This window comes from Epinephelus moara, chromosome 11 (genome assembly GCF_006386435.1).
Source record: "Epinephelus moara isolate mb chromosome 11, YSFRI_EMoa_1.0, whole genome shotgun sequence".
Taxonomy (NCBI): Eukaryota; Metazoa; Chordata; class Actinopteri; order Perciformes; family Serranidae; genus Epinephelus; species Epinephelus moara.
In genome coordinates, this window is record NC_065516.1 from 24,604,647 (window position 1) to 24,625,295 (window position 20,649).

At 42.1% G+C, this 20,649-nt stretch overlaps 1 protein-coding gene across 7 annotated transcripts in view; it reads right to left on the reverse strand.

Annotated features, from left to right (window-relative positions):
• Positions 1–20,342, reverse strand: part of relch (RAB11 binding and LisH domain, coiled-coil and HEAT repeat containing) — a 41,852-nt gene extending 21,510 nt beyond the window's left edge. For 3 of the 7 annotated variants that reach the window (XR_007570661.1, XM_050056236.1, XM_050056235.1), the window contains exons 1-12: positions 19,760–20,342; positions 12,188–12,277; positions 9,376–9,447; positions 9,171–9,226; positions 8,896–9,009; positions 8,401–8,595; positions 7,776–7,870; positions 5,778–5,907; positions 5,487–5,644; positions 4,592–4,667; positions 4,413–4,508; positions 3,611–3,634 (exon numbers count right to left, since the gene is read on the reverse strand). Coding sequence is in view for 6 of the 7 variants with exons in the window: in XM_050056236.1 (XP_049912193.1) it covers positions 3,611–3,634; positions 4,413–4,508; positions 4,592–4,667; positions 5,487–5,644; positions 5,778–5,907; positions 7,776–7,870; positions 8,401–8,595; positions 8,896–9,009; positions 9,171–9,226; positions 9,376–9,447; positions 12,188–12,277; positions 19,760–20,210 (1,557 nt within the window). In the remaining variant the exon portion in view is untranslated. The remainder of the gene's footprint in view (positions 1–3,610; positions 3,635–4,412; positions 4,509–4,591; positions 4,668–5,486; positions 5,645–5,777; positions 5,908–7,775; positions 7,871–8,400; positions 8,596–8,895; positions 9,010–9,170; positions 9,227–9,375; positions 9,448–12,187; positions 12,278–19,759) is intronic. The other 4 variants (XM_050056238.1, XM_050056237.1, XM_050056239.1 and 1 more) reach the window with 3 other exon arrangements.
• Between the last annotated feature and the right edge of the window lie 307 nt (positions 20,343–20,649).

Sequence of the window (20,649 nt, forward strand, 5' to 3'; positions counted from 1 at the left end):
AGTTTGTTTATCTTGATTTTGCGAAGAGATTAGCTTCTCCATAACTGTCAGAGGTTGACTGAAACAATATAACCACTGTGATATGCAAAGCAGCCCCAATGAGAACTACTCGAACCAGACTTACCTCTTTCAAACATTTGAAACACATTTTGTTTCCCTGTATGCAAAATTCAGGCACATGGTGTTCCTACAGTCACTGACAGACACGGACACAAATTGCATGCAAGCGGTTATGTGTAGACAGACCACCTGTGCAAATTAAGTGCCTCACAAATATACTACTATGGAAACCGCTTATACTGCTCATGGTTAGTGATTGTATGGATCAAAGAGCTTGGGACAGAAACATTCCTGTACAAATGCTGTTTAAATATTTCGCTTATAATAATCAAGTAATTCGCTTTGCACTTACAGTGTCATTTGGGGTCTTTTCATACACAACAACATATGAAAAAACATTTAAAACTATGGTAATTGAATTTTTTTTTTAACTTTACTCGCACGAGGAAAGCACCTGCGGTTGAAGCCACCTTCGTCAAGGGGATTGATAATGCCCGGTCACGCAATGCCTGCTTGAGCATGCTTTTGGTGAGGGTGAAAGCACAAGACTTGGCAATGTGCCTGGGAGAGGACAATTCCAAGGTTTCCATAGGCTGGTTTGAGCTATTTAAAAAGCAAGAGAACATTGTGTTTATGGAACTGCACGGAGAGGCTGCTAAGGCTGACACGGTGACATGCGATGAATGTCCTGAGGAGCAGCGGGGACAGATGAGGCAAGAATACACAGAGGAAAACATTTAGGATGCAGAGAATGGAATTTATTTTCGAGTACCTGACAGTAATTTGAAAAGCGCTTGGAACAGCTGCATTTTAAAGCAGTCAATAAAATCTAGCAAAAAGCGAAGCCGTCCGTTTTATTGCTTTATATTCACGTGATAAATATGCAAATGTAAATTCAATGGTAATCTGCATAAGAAACAAACAAAAAAAAAATATAGCTGCTGCACTGCAATGGTCGGAGCCGGGCAATTTTAGGCAATTTTAGGCAAATCTGAGCAACAAGAGGCAGAATAGGAAGACAACAAGAAAGTTACCATTACAATGTACCAGAGATGGGGACTCAAGTCATTGTGACTTGGACTCAAGTCGACTCGAGTCGCTGTTTTGATGACTTGTGACTTGACTTGACAAAAAATAAAAGACTTGAGACTTGACTCGGACTTGGAAGTTAAAGACTCGGGACATGACTTGACTTGAGACATGATGACTTGAATGACTTGAGTGTTATTCACATCATGTTTTCGGTTAGAATATAAAATTAATAAATTAATTTAAAAAATAATGTTGATTACCCGGTAGGAGCGCAGGCTGAGAATGGCGTTGTCATGATTGGATCACTACCCTGTAAATCAGTCATGCCCTCTCTACGTACCTTACGTGTTTATTGGAGAAACAGGCCCTCTTATATCAGATAGGCATGTTTTTTAATTTATTTGCTAACATTAACCCCAGAAAACGAGAGCGAACATTCCGACCGTTTCATCACAAGACCGGCTGTACGTTTTATGAACGAGCAACACAGGGTTAAATGAGCTAAATGGGTGATTTTGGCCGCTGCCTTGGTTAGTGTGTGTGTGTGTGTGTGTGTGCGCGCACGCATGGGGGTCGTCCCTGCAAAGTAAACATTGCAGCGATGAAGTCAATGTTTACTGACAGTTACTTATATCTTGTCTTTTCACTTTATTAAGATCAGATTCTGCAGGTAAAATTACAATAATAAGGTGACTTGACTTGGACTTGACTTGACCTATTACAGGACTTGACTTGACTTGACTTGACTTGACATAACATGTGACTTGACTTGACTTGCCCAAGAAAAAATGACTTGGGACTTACTTGAGACTTGAAGGTTAAGACTTGAGACTTACTTGAGACTTGCACATGTGTGACCTGATCCCATCTCTGCAATGTACATCAGTTGAGGCTTGTACTCATAACCTCTGACACCAAGGAGCATCTTCTATCTGACTGAGCTAATTAGCAAGTGACAACTCATCCGTGGTTTCACAAATTGACTAAGCAAGCTACCAGGATGACAGCAGTTGTTAGTGTGTAAAGGCAGATTTCAAACTGCTGTCATAAATTCAGTCATCAAGACAAAAATCTGAAAATACACATATTGCATCTAGACAGCATGGAGATGTTGTTAATTTGTTTTTAACAATGATTGATTTACTCCATAAGTGAAAAACTGATGTTTAAAAATTACGTTTTTGATATAAAATTCTGATATTTGCCGAACGTCATCTACCGTGACTCCAAAATTTTGTCATTTTTTTCATGAACATTGAAAATTTATTTAGCAAGAATTTGCAAGTATATGTTTACAGCACTGTTTACAGTTAAACATCTTGATGCACTGTAGGCTCAATTTTTGATAAATCAAAAATCTGTGAGGACAATTTGTGAAGGACAGTCTGAAGATGCTTTGTAGTAAGTTTGGTGTCAATTGAGCAAGAATTGTGGGAGGAGATAGGTTTAAGAAGTTAAGTTAAGAGTGATGGACTTCATAATTTGCAATAGGTTTAAATGTAGAAAAGTTTCTTCAGCATTGGGGCTACATTTTGGTGAAAGTTGCAAAGCTGTACGCTCGATTTGTTGTGAATTTTCAAAGTTTTGAACTTTAGACACTTGCTGTAGCGCCACTATCAGGGCTATTGACTTGTGTTTGCAGCTGAGCAAATCTGCCATAGGACTGGACCTTTGTGCAAAGTTTGGTGATTTAGTATGTAAATCAGTATGATTTCCTCGGAAGAAGAAGAAGAAGAAGAAGAAAGAACAAGCTGGAAAACGAGAGGGTCCTGGCAGGACTGCCTGCCCGGCCCCTAATAAAAAAGAACTGTGATCACTATAAGAGGTTTCCACTGTAATATGAATTAAATTGCAGGTGTCAACATTATGGCTTGCAAGGAGTAAAGGTTTGTTAATACCTAATCTATTTTAAAATCTCCTCCCATTCTCTTCTCAGTAGAAATTAATATTCAAACTTCAACTGTCAAAACAAAAGCAAACATGTTCCCCAACAGTTAAAGGGAGGAAGCTGGTTTACATTTAGTTGCCTGGAATCACTGCACACCTCATATCAAGGACATTTTAAAACACTTTTCTTTGGTTTTATGCAGCCATAACAATATAGCATGAAGCTACTTTTAAACAGTTGTTATCAGATTAATCAAAATCACTGCAGAATCTCAAAAGCCACAGCAAATAAATCAGACAGGGAACCAATCGGAAAAGAAGATACACTGGGTTTAAGAGACATTCGTTACATGACCCACCTACTGTGAAGCTAAAACTGCATGCCTCGAGTCATCTTTGCATGTTAGTTCATATTTTAGCTATAAATAAATTTCTATATTTCCTTTCATGACAATGCCAGACTGCAAAATCATTAGCACTTTAACGAAATGTCAGAGCTACGTGCTAGCTGTTGGCAACTTAGACCCTAATGTGGCAGCAGTTGTAGCCAACAGGTGCTGGGTCTTAGTTCAATATTTCTGGGTCTACAGGTCATGTGAGAACCATGCAGATGAGTGCGTGAAAGACTCACCTGGCAAAGATGTGCAACCATTCTCTAGAAGAGAGGCATGCATGAGAGTGAGAGAATGAGTGAGACGAAAAAGAGAAGAGTAAAAAATAAAACCAGTGAAGACAAAAGGACAGCAAACGTGTGTTGTGGAGGGGTGGGGGTGGGGGGGCAAAAACAGCAGAGGAGAAATGATGTTGATGAAGATATTCCCAATCAATAGATAGACACAAGACAGCTGGGTATCTGCAAGTCTATGTTTGGCACTGCGAATGTCTAAAGGAGCGTGCTAGCAGGAGACACAGTCAGATCTTAGGCAGCATTAGTACATTAGGTTTGAGACGTTAGTATGATTAGCATAAACAAACCAGAAATCGCACCAATTAGACCTCTGTCAAAAACACTGGAAGCCGCTACACGATGTGTCATACTAAACTGCATGCTAGTTGAATTTTGGGAATGCCTTGTGGCACAAACCAAGAGGAGGGCGGCGTTCTTTCAAACCAAACAAAACTAAATCTTTCTCACGATAGCAGATGGTGAAGTGGGTGAATCATCAACAGAAAAATCACTTTCATCATGATTATCCCCTTCAGCAAAGGCTGTTTGGAACTGCTTCAGTGCCCATCTACATAGGAATTGGCACGCTGAAGATGACTGTGTCCTCTGCAGCTTCTCCTAAATTTTTCCACCTTGCTTAGCCCTACTGCTGTGTGTGTATCTATTGGATACTACAAGAAGAAAACTGTGATGATGACAGTAATGAAATGGGGCACAGGTAGGAGGAGGAGGAGGGGAGCAGGAGGAGCAGCAGCAGTGGGGTTACCTCTCGTTTAGCAAGGAGGACATTAGGGACGATGTGAGGGAGGCAGCGGCCCAGCATTAACATCACGCTCTCCTCACTGTCTGCTATGCGGGACACCTGGAAATGACAGGAACGTTTAGTACTGTGTGCTGTCATGACATGAAAGCACTGTTTGTAAGTCTGCATGAAAGCATGCTGACCTCTGCTCCCAGGCGGCTGTCGGAGCACATTCTGCAGAAGGACAGCAGGGCTTGCAGGAAGGCCGGGGATAGCTTCCTGCGACACCGCAAACAACAAGAGAGCAAAGAAAGAAAAAAAAAAGACAGTCACGACAGTCTTTACCACTTAATCTGTACTCCGCAAGAACTCTGAAGATTGCCCTGACCACTGAATGATTGAGGACTGGACTGGATCTATCTGTCAGAGAGCCAGAGAGCTTAGTGCGGCCACGCTTCTGTGTCACTGCTGTGTATTTCAGTGGAACTCAAAAAAATCTATGGATAGATGGAGCTTGGCTACAAGAAAATACAGCAGCACTGGGACCTGCTCAATAGCAGATGATGACTAACTGCATCTTGCCACTAATTTTTTGGAACTGTACGTGAATCTCATAAAGGGGAAATAAATGAGGGTATAGACGAAACACAGTATTCCATTGAGTGATGATTCACTAGATGTCAGTGCACTAAATATACCGCAGCATGGGTGGGATAGTGGGAAGAAATGTTGAGCAAAAGTCAAAAGTTTAATTCCCACCAGGGCTGCTATGTGTTTTGAGAAAAGTTACATTTTCACCGAGGAGGGCCGCCACTCGCCAAAAAGTGCTCTTGTGCTGTCCATTGTTGCTGCATAGGCTGATAACTACCTCCATCTAGTGGATGCATTTAGGAACTACACTGAGATGGGCCATGTGGCTTCAACAAGCTGGTACTGAGTACACTGAAAATCATTTTCTGTATTCTGCCTCACAGCTAAATTTATAAGGACTGAGTTAAAGAATCTTATCATCTTATATGTGTACCAAGACACACACCATAGACAAACAGAACATTATTGACACAAGGATTGCCAGTTTTTCTATTGTCTCTATCTCACCTGTTGGGCTGATCGAACTGGACAGGAGGCCGACTCTTAAGCTTATTGTGGGACTGTGGGTGAGGCTGTGATATGCTCTGAGCAGAGGGGGGGTCTGGTTTAGTTTCAGGCTCTGAAACACCCCGGATGTCCAGATACTGGCCGTTATCTGTCGGAGGCTGAGGGTAGGACAAGACTACATTAGAATCAATGGGTCAAATGTTTGAAAAGTCCTCTTTCAAACTACGTTGAGACATTTTAAATAGCTATTAAAGCACATCTGTGCATGACATAATCAAATTGAGCACATACCACAGAGGGAGGGTCGGTGGAGGAAGTGATGGCGGTGGTGGAGGAGGAAGGATTGGATGTATTCTGGGAGCCCAAGTCCAGAGTGGCCGGAGGTGGGGAGGAGACAGTCCTCTTTAGTGTTTGAATCTCACTGTGCGGGAGGGGAAAGGAAACATGAGGGGACACAAGAAGTGAGTCAACGAGACAGAGATCCATCCAAAAGTAGTGGTAAAGTTCATATTTTTCTGTAACCACTTATCCTGTTAACCTATCCAAGCTGACATTGTGTAAGAGGCGGGGTACACCCTGGACAGGTCTCCAGACTAACACAGGGCTGACACATAGAGACAGACAACCATTCACACTCACATTCACACCTACGGACAATTTAGAGTCACCAATTAACCTGCATGTCTTTGGACTGTGGGAGGAAGCCGGAGTACATGGAGAAAACCCACGATGAGACAGGAAGAGCATGCAAACTCCGCACAGCAGGGCTCCCCCACCCCACGTCAGAACCAGGAACCCTCTTGCTGTCAGGCAACAATGCTAACCACTGCACCACCGTGCCGCCTGTAAATTGCTTCAATTTATTTTGGATTGCGGTAGAGATAATTTGTCTGAATCTTAATAATTCCACATGGGAGGAAAATAGGTTCCACTAATGCATCAGGCCAGGGCTTCCTCTGTAATTTAATGTAGTGCTTGGGGGAAATTTCCATACTGGTTCTACCTCACGGGCTGTTTTGGTCACAGTTATGCTAATAATGTGGACAGAAGTGCTTTTCTCATGGACGCTTCTAGTGGTCGTGGTAAATGTTCTTGTCGTAATGGCACAGAATTGTTATAAATAGAAGAAACTGTGTGAGCACAATAGCATACTAACAGGGGTCATATAATTAAAGGGGAACTACGTCCATATTCAAAATTTGTACATGTTATTCATATGGTCTAGGACAGTGCAAAAAATATTAGTAAACATAAACCATTTTCCTAAATCCAAAAACTAGAGTCATAAAACTTAAATCTGTGATGTCACCAAGTATAAAGTTTGGAGCTGCTCCATGGTCTGTTGTCAGCTGCTCTTCATCAACATCTCACTGTGGCTGTTCCTGCTTGTACTCTTCCTCCCTGCCGTATTAGTAGACTTGTTTTTATTGAGAAAAAAAAAGCAGATTACAAAATTCTGCTAATTTGGCAATGAACACATTTAATTTCCTATAGTTTCTTCACAACAAAATCCCCCGTTATTTTGTCATGTAAAAGATTTTATTGTGAAGCAGCACAATAAGAAAATGTTGGGTTTTCGTCAGCAGTAACCTAACAAGACTCTATACAGCTCAAAGTGAACATGAAACAGTAAAATAAAGCTGGTATCTGACGTAAAAAGAGGACGCAAGAGAGGAACTAAACTCCAAACTACAGACATTCAGATAGAAGCTACAAAAGTCCTGAGAGCTGAACACACAGAGACTTTTAAAAACGCCTGGGGGAGCAGGGGGTTGTCAGGGGTTGGATAAGGTCTGGAAGATGTCACCGCTATCCGCTTGGAGGCAGGCGGCCGGCTTTTGGTCCATCTCTGGTGCGGCTCAGCACTCCTTAACTGATAACGGAAAGACAAATCAGCACGGCAAGCTTTGACTTGGTGCGGCCAAAGGTGGTGATGGAAAAAAGGTAACAGAAGACACTGAGAGCACCCAGGGGAATGTTCTGAGTATGTAGGTACACTTTCTGTTTCAGAACATCCTGTGAGTCCAGAAACTCAGTCTCCCATTCATTGTCTATGGAGCAGCTTTAGAATTTATACCCTATGACATCACAAGTTTGAGACTTACTTCTCTGGCTTCTGGCTTTGAGAGACAGCAGTATTCTGTTTACAAATACTGGCTGGACTATGTGAGGCCATGGAAATAACATACTGGACTTCTTAATTTATTAAGGGGTATATGCCGTTGATCAAGCATATAGCACAACTGTAGGCTGACTGATAAATGAGCACAAACATGCACTGGCACACACCTCTGCAGTTTCTTGATCTGCTCAGCAAGGCTCTGCTTCTCATTGTTGAGGAGGCTTATCTGGTACTCCAACTCTTGGACGACTTCTGTCTGTTGCTATAGAGGGACAAAAAGATTATACACACACTTTATTACCACAGTCAGAAGCTCAAGAGTTGGTACTCCAATAGGTCGAATCTCTTCATAACGGTAGTATCTCACACTTTATAGAAAGAAGCAGCCATTTAGATCCACAGCCTTTCACTGAAACAATGTGAATGTAGAGGGGGCAATTAGGTTTTTCATTATCATCATTGTAGCTCTGCAGACTGCGTCTTCCACTTTACTGTAATGCGTCAAAGCATTTGACCTTCGGGGGAAACTGGCACTCTCTCTCAAAGAGTGTGTAAATGCACATGTTCAAATCATTTCTGTCCAATATAAAACTTTAAATCATGCAAATAAATTAAGTTTAAGAGTGAGAGCAAAAAAGACGTGTGTCTCTGATCATGGAGTATCCATCTCTACTTTGGAATAGCAGCTTTTGATGTAGCCAAAAGCAAATAACCTGACGGACTCACTCATTAAGGAAAAGCCAAAAGTCCAACATTACACCCATACATGTATGTGCACACAGACACACAAACCTGATGTGAGAGGTCAGGCTTCTTTGGGGGATCTTGGGCGATGCAGTTTCCTGGAAGATCGCCGAAATCCACGCCTACTGAAACATCAACCATGTCCCGAGGAGAAGGGAGGGGGGTACCACAGTTCCTGTAGAGCTGTAACAGGTCGGGGGGTTTTGGGATGTTGAGGCCGACGTCATCCCACAACTCAAAGTCCTGGAAATAAATTTAAAAAAATAATTAAACAAAACTAATTTGTCTCAGAAGTGGGCTTGTCATCTGCATAGATAAAGCACCATGCAGGCTCAGAACAGGACAGCTGATTGGAGTTGCTGAATTTATTTATGGTCACATGACCCTACCATAGCTCTTAGACCAGTGCAGTTACAAGCCTGTCCACTTTAGAAAGACCTCGTATTAAGAAGCAGGCAGAAATTGAGGATAAAAAAAGGTTAACTCCATTCTGACATTTGTCATTCAGCCTTTAAAACATATAACAGCCATAAATTTTTTTACCTGATCGTCATTCTCATCAGAGAAGGTGATGGATGAGAGTTTGTATTCGTTTTTTAATAAATATTCATTCACAAGGAAGTTTAAGGCTCTTTTCTCCAGTGGGCGTAAAGGCTCCTGAGACAGAGAGGAAAGAGAAGCTGTGAAATGATTTACTCAAACCTGGCAGTTATATTATCACGGGGGGTTTAAAGGAACACATTTAATCTCTCGATTCATTTGAGAAAAGAAGAGGAATTCACAAATCTTTTCATTCTCGACGCTCAAAGATTCCCCACCTGAATTTCAGGACTCGACTTGAAGTTTTTTCTCTCCTGAGAGGGCACTTCGCTCTCTGAGAAAATTGAGAAGATTACAGATGAGTTTGAGAGGATGCTGAGAGTTATTCATCTAGAGGAATTCTCTTAAAACCAAAAAAAGAAAAAGAGAAAAGCTGTAACAAAAGAGGGTTCAGGTGGAGAAGAAGTTAAAAGTACGCCACACCTGCTGCCTGAGTCAAGTTGGCGCGCAGAGCCTGAATGGTCTCCTTTGCTTTCCGTAGCTCAAACTCCAGCACTGGACAGGAAGTGACAACACACACACACACAGGAAATGCATCCAACCAAAGACAGGGAACAAACAAATAAAACAAAGATGGGCATGAAAAACAAAACAACCACACAAAAGATTGTAAGAGTCATAAAACAAAACAAAACAAAAAGGATACATGCAAATCATGGGTCTAAGGAACGCATGCAGCAGAGGATCATGGTAAAGCCGGCTGGATGACAGTCTGTTTGACAAGTGTGTGTAAAGCATTGAGACACATCTCAATGGTAGGATTTCCTGCCCTCATATTCCTCCCATTAATAGCACTGATGTGACTGACTTAAAAATGGGAGTCCAAAGTTACTTTAATTGTAGCTGAGGTGAATAAATATATTCAAGCTACCGAGATGTAGCCTTGATAATCTAGGAGCTGTCTGACAAAGGATTTCTTTCCAGGCAAATGCCTCACTAACAAGTAATGAAATCATTTGGTTTCAAGCCACTCAAGGTCAGGTTTTTACTTCGTCTAGGCCATGTCTAGTCTAACATACTATCAACAACACAATCTAGCTGTTTCGGACGTCTTACACAATCAGAAGCAGCAGACATTTGGGTAAAATTGTTGATTTGTGCATTGAAATTTGAAAGGCTAAACTAACACTGAGTAAAGAAAATAAACACACAAGATTCTTAGACACGCTAGATTAAAAACACACGCAAAAAGTAAGAAGCGATGGAGCAGGAAAACTATGTTGCATAGCTGTGCACTGAAAATCTGCCATCTGACGTGATGCGGTTGATATCCCCATATCTAATCATGGTCATCTAATGTCTAGGATTGTGGTTCAACAAGTATTGTAGGAGGTTTCATACATAATATACCAGTATGAGACATCAGAGAGCAGATAAAAATATTCATCGCTCTTTAATAATAGTAATTTCTTGTAAGGTCATTGTCAATTTTCTTTTTCCACAACTTTAAGAATACTAAAAAGAGATGACATCAACACATTCGTTGGACTATTTTGACCAAATCCACCCACTCTGACACCATCATCCCAAACCTATCCAGCAGATCAAGAGTGCACAGGATGCAAGCGCAACAAAATGGAAAACCAAGAACTGAATAACGGGGAGAAGGTTTAAAAAAAAATAGAAAAATAAAAAAAGCAAAAAGCTAGTCTGGATGGAGTGACTTGTCCAGTATTGTTCACTGGGGTTTGATCAACGTCAGGAGAAAGCCAGAAAACCCAGAGTCAGACAGCTGGGGGCAGGCATCTTGGCGAGAAGAACAGGTCGTGGGGATGAGAGTAGGGGTCGGGTGAAGAGGGAAGAGAGGAAGGGGAAGGTGCCAATTTGATGATGAATAATTTGTAGTTGGGAGCATGGAACCAACATCTCTGCTGCATGGTTTTAACTGAGCCCTTACTATGCATTAATGTACAGTATGCTTTCATAAACTGGTAAAAGCCCCAAACCACAAGCAAGCTAGCTTACTCATTTCAGGTGCATCCACCTACTTCGCTTTGACCTTTACAAAATAGTAATTCTTGTTCTCCTCTCAGTATAGACATTACATCTACTAACATTTACTATTCAGGCATGTAAACAATCATTTAAGAATAAAAGAGGACACTAATTCTCATGCTTAGCAGTCGTGTACAGTACAGAGGGGAAAAAACAATCTCATATGAAAAAAGAAAACACATAAAATATGCCACCCAATTGTGCACAATCCCATAATGCAGTTATGGACCGGGGCTTTTTAGATCTCATTGACTTAACACTTACCAACCGAATGGGTGGATGACTACAGAAAGCTGGCAATGGACAATGGTAACCACTGTGCTGTGTGTGCAGGGCTAAAAAGTAATGTTTTCATGTTGGCGATTATAAAATAGAAAGATGAAAGCAGGAGGCAGATTAAGTGAACATAATACGATTAGTCCCCTGCGTGACAGCACTGTCCCTTTCTGCAATACTGTTAAAGTAAAAGGCTTACTCATCTGTTTGTTTTCCTTTTGTCGACACAGCGTTTAAAATTTTTTTTACTCATCATCATCATCACACAGTATCTGAAAAACAACAAGCTGCTCGTAACTGAGCAGCTGCTCTTAAAACCAGCATTCTGTGATGAGGCGCCATCAGCGTTAAGCTCAACTGTTAATGTACTTGGCTAAAACTATCTATTGAGTGTGTCACGACGGAGCCACAGGGGGAAAGGGGTGTGATTTCAAACAATGCTGAGACAGGTCCTGTACCAAAAATACCTCAGACTGACTCAACAGTGTGAGAGGTGATGGGAGGAGGCTCGAACACCTCTAGCAGGTTAAAGAAAGAAACATACTGTACTGTATGTTGAAAGTGGAACGTGGACAGAGATCCAAGACTTTTGCTATTCTGTTGATTAGCTTTAGCTCTACCTGTCTATCTTAAAAACTCTATGGCAATAAAGCATGATAATAATATTAAAACACAGTGACACTATTGTTTAGTGTGAATTCTGACATCAAATGTGTCAAAAATAAGCTCCTTATTTGGGCATCACTATGAAAGCAATATCAAAATTAATACATACTTCAGTTTTGTGGTGGCTTGGAAAACACCGACATCACCATTATGCAGGCTTTGATGCAGCTGTCAGGTGTTATTCTCTTTGTTTCCATGCCACGCTCCCTTTCTACCATTGCCTATTCGGCGATTTTTTATTTCCCCGAGGTAAACCAGGTCTCTTTGTTTTGAGCCCTGACAGCACGGTTCATCTTACCTGCCACCCGCTCGTCCGACTCTCGGTTGCCGTCATCTGAGTAACGGGCGAAGTCCAGAGAATCCAAGGTGCTGATGCTGCCGGCTCGGTCTGAACAGAGACACAGAGACAAAGACAACAATCAGACATGTACACAATACACACGCTTAGGAGTCCACTGTCATGCAGTTTGCAGAGCTTAGAAATGTGACGATGCAGTGATACTTGAGAAATGGACAGGGTCAGCTACACAACAGTAGCCCCACTGCGGTAGGGATTTAGTATTTTGCACTCTCTTAACCAGTCTGGAAACATGCTGACACTGGGCTTGAGTTACAGGAAGGTGACTAACCACTAGCCCAATCTCCTAAAAAACAGATGGAAACTTTATTAAATTCAGCTAAAAGCAGAGACCTTTAAAAGCTATGTGGGAAGGTTATACTTTAGCCAAGAAACATATGAGTCACTGCACATGTGGGAAAACAGATCAATCATAAAATGTTAACTTCTCAGTTAATGGAAACGCCAGGTTTCCAAACTAATACCTCCAAACAACAACCTTACATCTGCGTATGGGATGCCAAAAGTATTCACTCAAAACATAGATAAAGCTGATACATAAGCATACTTGTGCTCCTATTTCACTGAGGTATGCTGACCTAGTAGCTCAGCCAATGGTGTTAGTTTTCCTCCACTTCAATACAAGTGCAAGATTGGACTATTTGTTCTCTGATATCAAGATACAGTGGAAGGTCAATCCAAATGTAGCGTGTTTACCAGCTTTAAAACCATGGCTTGTTTTGCAGGCTCAATACTGTGACTCAGTGACCATGTGAGTAATGACGCCGATATTCATTGTTGGTGCAGCAGTGGATATTTTGATTCGGCATTTAATCTTGAGTAAAACCATGCACTGCAGGTCCAGACCTTTGGCTTTAAGGCTACATTAAAGGCAAGGCACATTCAAAAAAGAACCATTGGGTCTTCCTCAATTAGCTGACATCCATTAGTGACCTTGATTTTTCTGGCCTTGACCTGAGAGTATGGTTTTGCCAATTTACGCTTCCCTTGCAAACATACATGGTCAAGGTCATGGTCTTTTCTTTTCTGAAAAAAAAAAACCCTCTGAGTATATTACAACTTGATATTATTCAAATGACCTAGACCTTTCAAAAGGGAAAAGAAGAATGCTGCTTTGATAGTCAGAGCAAGGGAAAATGTCAAAGGAAGATTAATGTGTGTGTATGTATAACACTCGACAAGAAATGTGTCTTTCTTTAAATACTAGATGTTAAAGAGAAACTTCGGTATTTTTCAAACTGGACTCTACTTTCCTATGTTTTTGTGTCTAAGTGATTAATGGAGACAACAATGTTTGAAATTGTTTGAGTGTTGAGAGAGATTTACTGGTCCATCTACGTCCAAACCCTCACCTATGGTCATGAGCTCTGGGTAGTGACCAAAAGAATGAGATCGCGAATACAAGTGGCCCAAAACAGTTTCCTCCATGGGCTGGGCTAAGTCTTATAGATAGGGCAAGGAGCTCGGACATCAGGAGGGAGCTCATCCCACTGGTAGGAGGCCCCGGGGCAGACTCAGAACACGCTGGATTTGGATTACATATCTCATCTGGCCTGGGAACGCCTTGAGGTCCCCCAGGAGGAGCTGGAAAGCGTTGCTGGGGAGAGGGATGTCTGAGGTGCTTTGCTTGGCCTGTGCCCCCTCAACCCAGCCCCGGATAAGCGGATGAAAATGGATGGATGGATGAGAGAGAGTGACGAAAAAAGCTGCAACGTAATCCCTATGGGCAATTGTGCACCATCAAGTGTGTGTTTTTGCCACTGACAGGCTCAAATTGTTATCAGGAGTGTCTGACAACATTACAGATTTCGTTCCGAAATCTCGCGAGAGGTGACCTGTTGCAGAAAGACAACAGTGGAAATGTAAGTGAGTATTCAAGAGAGGAGTGCCAGGACTAGTGTGTGGTGCTGGAGTACGGAGGGCAGCTTAGTGTTGTCTTTAAGATATTCAGTGTCATGGCTGAACATTTAGCTGATTTCAACAATGTGGAAAAGTCCGCCAGATTTCAAATGTGACTACTCCTTGTATGAGACTTGGTTACACACACTAACAAACAGACCGGATCAAGCGAAAGGTAAGAAAAACAAATCCATTTCTCTGTGTGGTTTGTTCTGCAATGTTGTCAGACACTCATAATAATCTTAGCATGTCAGTGGAAAAAACAAGCTCTTTTAATGGACATAAGTTCATGGTGCACATTTGCCCTTAGTGGTTACACTGTAGCCTGTTGCTGCTGCTGTGGCTGCAGTGGTCTCTCTCAAAAAATTGTTGTTCCCATTAGTCACTTAGACACAAAAGCATCGGAAAACAGGGCCCAGGTTTAAAAATACTAAAGTTTCCATTTAACAACCTTAATTTGGGGGATAAAAGCATATAAAGTAAATGCTTATGGTTGGTGTGGTTGTGTGTGTGTGTGTGTGTGTGTCACATGTTCGAATGTATGACCATGTGGCTCCAAAAAGCACACACACTCACTTCAGTGAGAGTTTTTCTGAAATGGCTGTGAGCGTGACAGTGTGTGTGTCATTCTTCTATCATGCTAATATCAGTTTAACCCCTTTTCCTGTGGGTAACACTTCCAGCGGGCCTTACTTCCTGATAATGTGTGAGGATGTTTGCTGCATTGGGTCTGAAATCTGTTTGGTGAATCAGTGGATAAATAGGGGTTTGTATGCATGTGCGTGTGTGAGAAAAACCTGCCATTCTACAATGTGCTAGAGTGTGCATGGATGTCTTGTGTGTGTGCGCCTAATTTGCAAAAAAGCGAGTATTTCTTCCTGGCTGACCTTTCAGTTCTGTGCCTGTGGCATATTGTCTGGGCTGTGATAGATCTGACACTTCAGACTGTCACCTCCTCACTGCACTCCTGCCGGGCAGCTTGTGACAGACACACACACCACACACACACACACACGCACACAAATCCACTCACAGTCTCCCTCTATGCTCTGGAGTACATGAGTGTCACCATCTCACATTCAATCACAAATGAGCCTTTATTTGAACGCTGAATAAAAGAAACTCCTTTGGCTCACTGGTAGTTTGTATTGAAAATACTTATCTTACAAAAACTATTGGAAGGCCAATGAAAGCTTCTTAGAGAAAAGAAAGAGGAAAAACAAACATGATGAAAGGGATTTTTTTCAATGTATAAAAAAAAAGCAGATAAATTGGAGACAGGGAGAGGAGCAAGAGTTTAGTGCGAGAACAAAACATTTAAAAAGAGCCGAGACAAATAAGCCAGGAGACAAGAGAAGACGGATGGTCAGGCGGTAGCCAACAAGCTCTTTTAATGGGAAGGATGTTTTGGCAAGACCGTCAGCCATTACAAAAATATAAATGGGATGACACGATGGGGAGCAAATTATAAAGGACGCTCAGGCAGACACACAAACCTGTGCCAACATTCCTCTCACAAAATCAGAAGTATGACGATGTATTCAATGAAATATAACAATGAATAAGCCTGTGTATAAACCGGGCACGCTTGTCAGCACACTATCTGCAAACATGACTTCCATGCATGTATCAGATAGCAGATAGGTAACAAATCGGTGTGACTAACTAACGGTGGTAATTCACAAATGTGGAAAGGTCCCACACAATAATAACCTGTGTTGCTCCACTGCTGAGAAATATGCACTTCTACGCGCACAGAACCACCTGCATTCATTCGCAGAGACACACACAGCTTAACAAAAGGCAGTGTTATGAACAGTCAGGCAGCCGGTGCTGGTCCAGAACTACGTGGAGCCTAGCCAACACTCCAGCAATATCATTAATCGCCCTCTCCCACAATAGCAGCTCCCCGCCCCAGACATAGGAAAGGATGGAGAGACATTATAAAGTGGGGAAACATGAGAAAAGGAGATGGTGCATGTCAGGTTGGACCAGGCGGTGCTCCTAAGGAAAGGGAGAGGTACACATAGTATTGTGTTTGGTTGACCTGGATTGCCAGTGTGCTAACTTTACAGATCTGTAACAGGAAGGCATATAAATAGTGGTTACAAACAACCTTACTTAGAACTAATGAGAAGCTACTACTTTACCAATGTGGAGCAGGAGATGGTAGGTGCCTGCAACTACAAATTTAACTGTCAGATCAGCTTACTGTCAACCTCATGCATGACAATCCAAGTGACTCGCATGCTACATCAATATGAGCAAATAACTACCTGGATACGCGATGAGGGATGGAGAGAGAATCGTTCATGCTTGCTTGCTGCTAATTAGCAAGGTGGTGAGAGATGCCTTGCTTTGCCATGTGGCTTAGAGCAACAGCTGCAGATATGAGGCTGCTTGAAACACATTCATTATCCATACATATGCTCAGTGAAATCAACTGCTTACAGCGAACACTCACTATGTGTTTGGGTGCTTTTAGATTATCAGAAGAATACGAATCATTATCAAATACCTGAACAAATATAATAGCACTATACAGTCTAAGCAAACTATCATCACACTCAAATGATGTACCACTTCTTGTATAATGCTTTTGACTAGCTGGACTCCTATCTGTGTGGTTATCATGCTGTGACATGCAATCATATAAAACCCCATGCATCCTTTCAACATTTTCTGAAGGCAACAAAATGTGCAGGCCAAATTTATTTATTTATAAGTGCATCAAAAGTATAGTTTTTTTCTTTAGTAGGGTGTGCAAATCACATTGCCAAAACAAGGCATTGAAAGAGTTGCTATTGTTTGAAAAATCATATTGGAAACTGGCTGCCAAAACATCTTGCTGCTATATTGACAACAGGAGACATTTGATCGGTATCCCTCCCTCCTCAAACATGAGGAAAAAGATCATTCCACTGATCACATGAGGTCTTGGTCATCAGATTATACTGGAAAGAAAAGTGGCATTGTCTTGAGTCCATCGCTTTCTCCGCCATCAACTACCATCGACTGCTTCGTTTTTTTCCCATCTACATTCTGTACGGTAGATAAGACTTATCAGGAATCCAGGACTCCACATTCTTAAGAAACCTTTAGTCTAGCCAAAAGCTAATAAGGCTGAGATCACTGTTTCTCCATGTCTTTCCTGCCAGTATCACAACAGGGGTGCTGTCAAGTCCTGTCATGCTTTTTGAAGACGTCCTCATAAAACATTCACTCTGATGCTGTGCTCCAAACCTTTCGGAGGTTTGTATGATAATGCAACCACCAGACCTTTGCAACCAACACACACAGCTCACAGTTGTTTGCTGCTGTGGTCTCTGAAACCCATATAGAAAGTCAGTCTACACAAATATTTAATCCTGCAGGGTGGGGTTTTATACTGACAGGCAAGTGTTGCAGTGAATCTGACTGGCTGTCATCTGCTATCTACTAAAGCTAACCTCAGGCTAGCTGTCTCGACCCACACTCAAGACTATACAATAGTTGCCTGAGACATCAGGCTATTGTCCATTGCTACTGAATCCAAATGAGGAAGAATAAATCGTCTGGTTATAAAACCAGATCCTCTCTTTTTATAGCATTTATTTATATGCTGTGGCTCCCTCAGCTGGAAAACTGCCAAATGTTTATACAATGAAAATTCATCATCTCGGCCTTGTTGCTCAGCCTGAACCAAAAATATAAAAATTACAATTGCAGCGCCGCCATCGTGATATACGTTACATATTGTGAGGCCTTCGGAAACGAATAGGAAGGAAGATATTACGGACCGAAGCGCTGCCTGAAAAGAAAAGAGAAATAAAGTATTTATTTAGAGCCTACAGTGTGCGGATCTCCTTTGTGACCATTCGGAAACTAAGACACTGATTTGAATCCTGGAAGTGATGGGAAGGAAATCCTCAAATGATTGACCAAAATTACACTGCACATCTCCAAAAAACTGACAGGAAACACAGCATTTCCAATTCACTCTGCCTTGATACTGACTGCATGCACCGCAGCCAATTTTGGCACATACTGAAAGCAATATTCATTTTGTTAATTTGACACTACAGTCTAAGTGGCGAATCACATTCACTGGTGTGATATTGCACTAAGATTATCGACGAGAACATCTGCTTTCATGGAGAGGGATTAATGGATATAATTTTAGTGGCAGGTAAAGGGAGGAGGACACAGTGAAGATCTGTTCAGTTATGTTGAATAAGCGCACTGAACAATGGATACAGGTTTAAGTACATTCAATTCACAGCTAACAGTGCTTCCTGCTTGTGGGTCTCTTGATTGTTTAAAAGATAAGGTGGGTGGTTAACCATCCATATGGGTCACTTACATTGTTCCTGTCCTTTCTCTCCTGGATCTAAGATAAATACGCTTTGACAAGATAGATCCAATCTCTGCAGTGGAAAACACCAAACTGAGTCATTTTCATTAAAACCTAAGAGTCATTAAGGGGATACAATTTTAAAAATGTGCAGATCACTTTCAAGTCACATACAATCCCCTAATAGTTCATACACTTACACAAGGCTTTCAGATGCTTAATCCTACCTGGCAAATCAAAATAATCTCATGGTGTATTCTTTTTACATTTCTTGCTGTCTTTGAATGCAGCCACTTTGCTTCTTTTACACCAGAGGGAGCGTTATGGTGTCTTATAGGTCTGTGTTAACTGTGAATAGATTTGCTCCACTCACCTCAGTGAAATGCACCCATAAGAAAAGGTTCTGTCAGTCACATTCCTTTCAATGCCGAGCTCCTGTGTTTTGCTACAGACACTTGAACTAAAGTTTATGGTAATACTACCCCTGTTGCTCTACAGCAGGCTTTATGTATTTGTGGCCTGGGCTGTCACCCTGGCTACAATTTGCATTGCATGTTTGTTTATTTGTCCAGACATGTCATTCACCACACACAGTAATGCTTCAGGTTATTCCCATACAGTCAGTCCTGTAAGTGGATGTGAATGCTACAGGTTTACACCCTTGGACAATAAACCAAAATAATATTTGTCTCCCTGATCTATTAAAACATCTGATACAAAGCACAAATAAGGTACTGTCATCGTAAGCAAGAGGATGTGGGTTCAAATTAAATTCAGGTTGTATCCTCTTTAGCGAAACCATGACCTCCTATGCAAAAGCAAAAGCAAAATATACAAGCTGTCTCTACTCCTGTTGGCTTTTTCCTGTTCAGCAGCTGATCCTGACCTCTGACCTCCCTCTACCCTAATGAAATGTGATGTATTTCCCTTCAAGGCTCAATTGCATTAGGGTGATTCTTATAGGCCTGTCTTGGTGTCACTCTTCCATCTCATCCAGCTAGGCAGTAAGGTATAGCATCACATTTCTGTGATGATGCAGTGTGTATGTCAGCCAACACAGATCACACACGACACCCGCCTGTTGGCCTTGGGCCCTGAACCAGGAGGGCAGGTGCAGCAAGCGGATAACATTATCTCATGATCGATTGGCTTCTACATCCAATGTTTTAAGCTAACGTTAGCTAGCCAGTGGGCTAACTCTGCAGCATGCAGCAGTACAGACAGAGCTAACTTAGCTGACAGCTACGTGACTAGCACTGGGAGCAGCTAACGTTACTTACTCAATGGTCCTCCAGGTCCGAGTACCTGGTCCTTGGCAGGCGGTGTGCCACTCTGTCGCTCGAAGTTGCCCGGGTTAGAGAAATAATCCCTCAGCCTCGGGAGCTCTCTGCCTGCTTCCAACAGTTCTGTGTGAAACTCCAGGGCCGTGAGAATATATTGGTCCCGTAACAGCTGAGCGGCGATAACATCCACTGATATCCGTGTCTCGGCGGTGCCTGCCATAGCGGCGGTGGCCGCGACCGAGCCCGAGCCCTCACCGCTGGGGCTCGTCCGGTTGCTAGACAGCAGAAGCGTTGGAGGCTCGGCGTCCGCTGGCGGAGAGAAAGGATTACCTGGCGGCGGCCCCGGTGCCCCGTCACTCGGGCTTCTCTCTGTGTCAACTGTTTCATTGGGGCGCCGTTCAGCCTCTTCCTCGGAATCACTGAGATTAAACGGGTTGACCGACGCCATTTTTGCACTATAAAGATTTTTAGCTAGCTAAGCTAATCAGAACCGCTTCTTCCTGAATGGATAGTAAGGCTAGCTATGGTTTGGTAGGTGGCTTTGATAAGGGGGAAAAATGCGAAGCTGTGATTGGTCAAATTGGAGAGATGTTCCCTCAAAGCCCGCCCCTTTTATGGAATAAAGGAAAATGATTGGCTAATGTCGAGACAGAAAGGAAAACTGGGCAGGGCGCATTTGACAGCTGATAGCTAGCTAGCTAGCTAGCTAATGTTTTATCAAAGAAAAATGAGGCTGTGAAAATGTTTTCCAGCGAAACTGCTCCGTAACACATATTGTAAGATAATGCGTCGCAATTAGTTTTTTATAAAATGTTTTGCGTTTGGCGAAAAAAAAAATGTAAAAGAAAGCTAGCTCAATACATGTTAACTACAGTACCCACAATTCC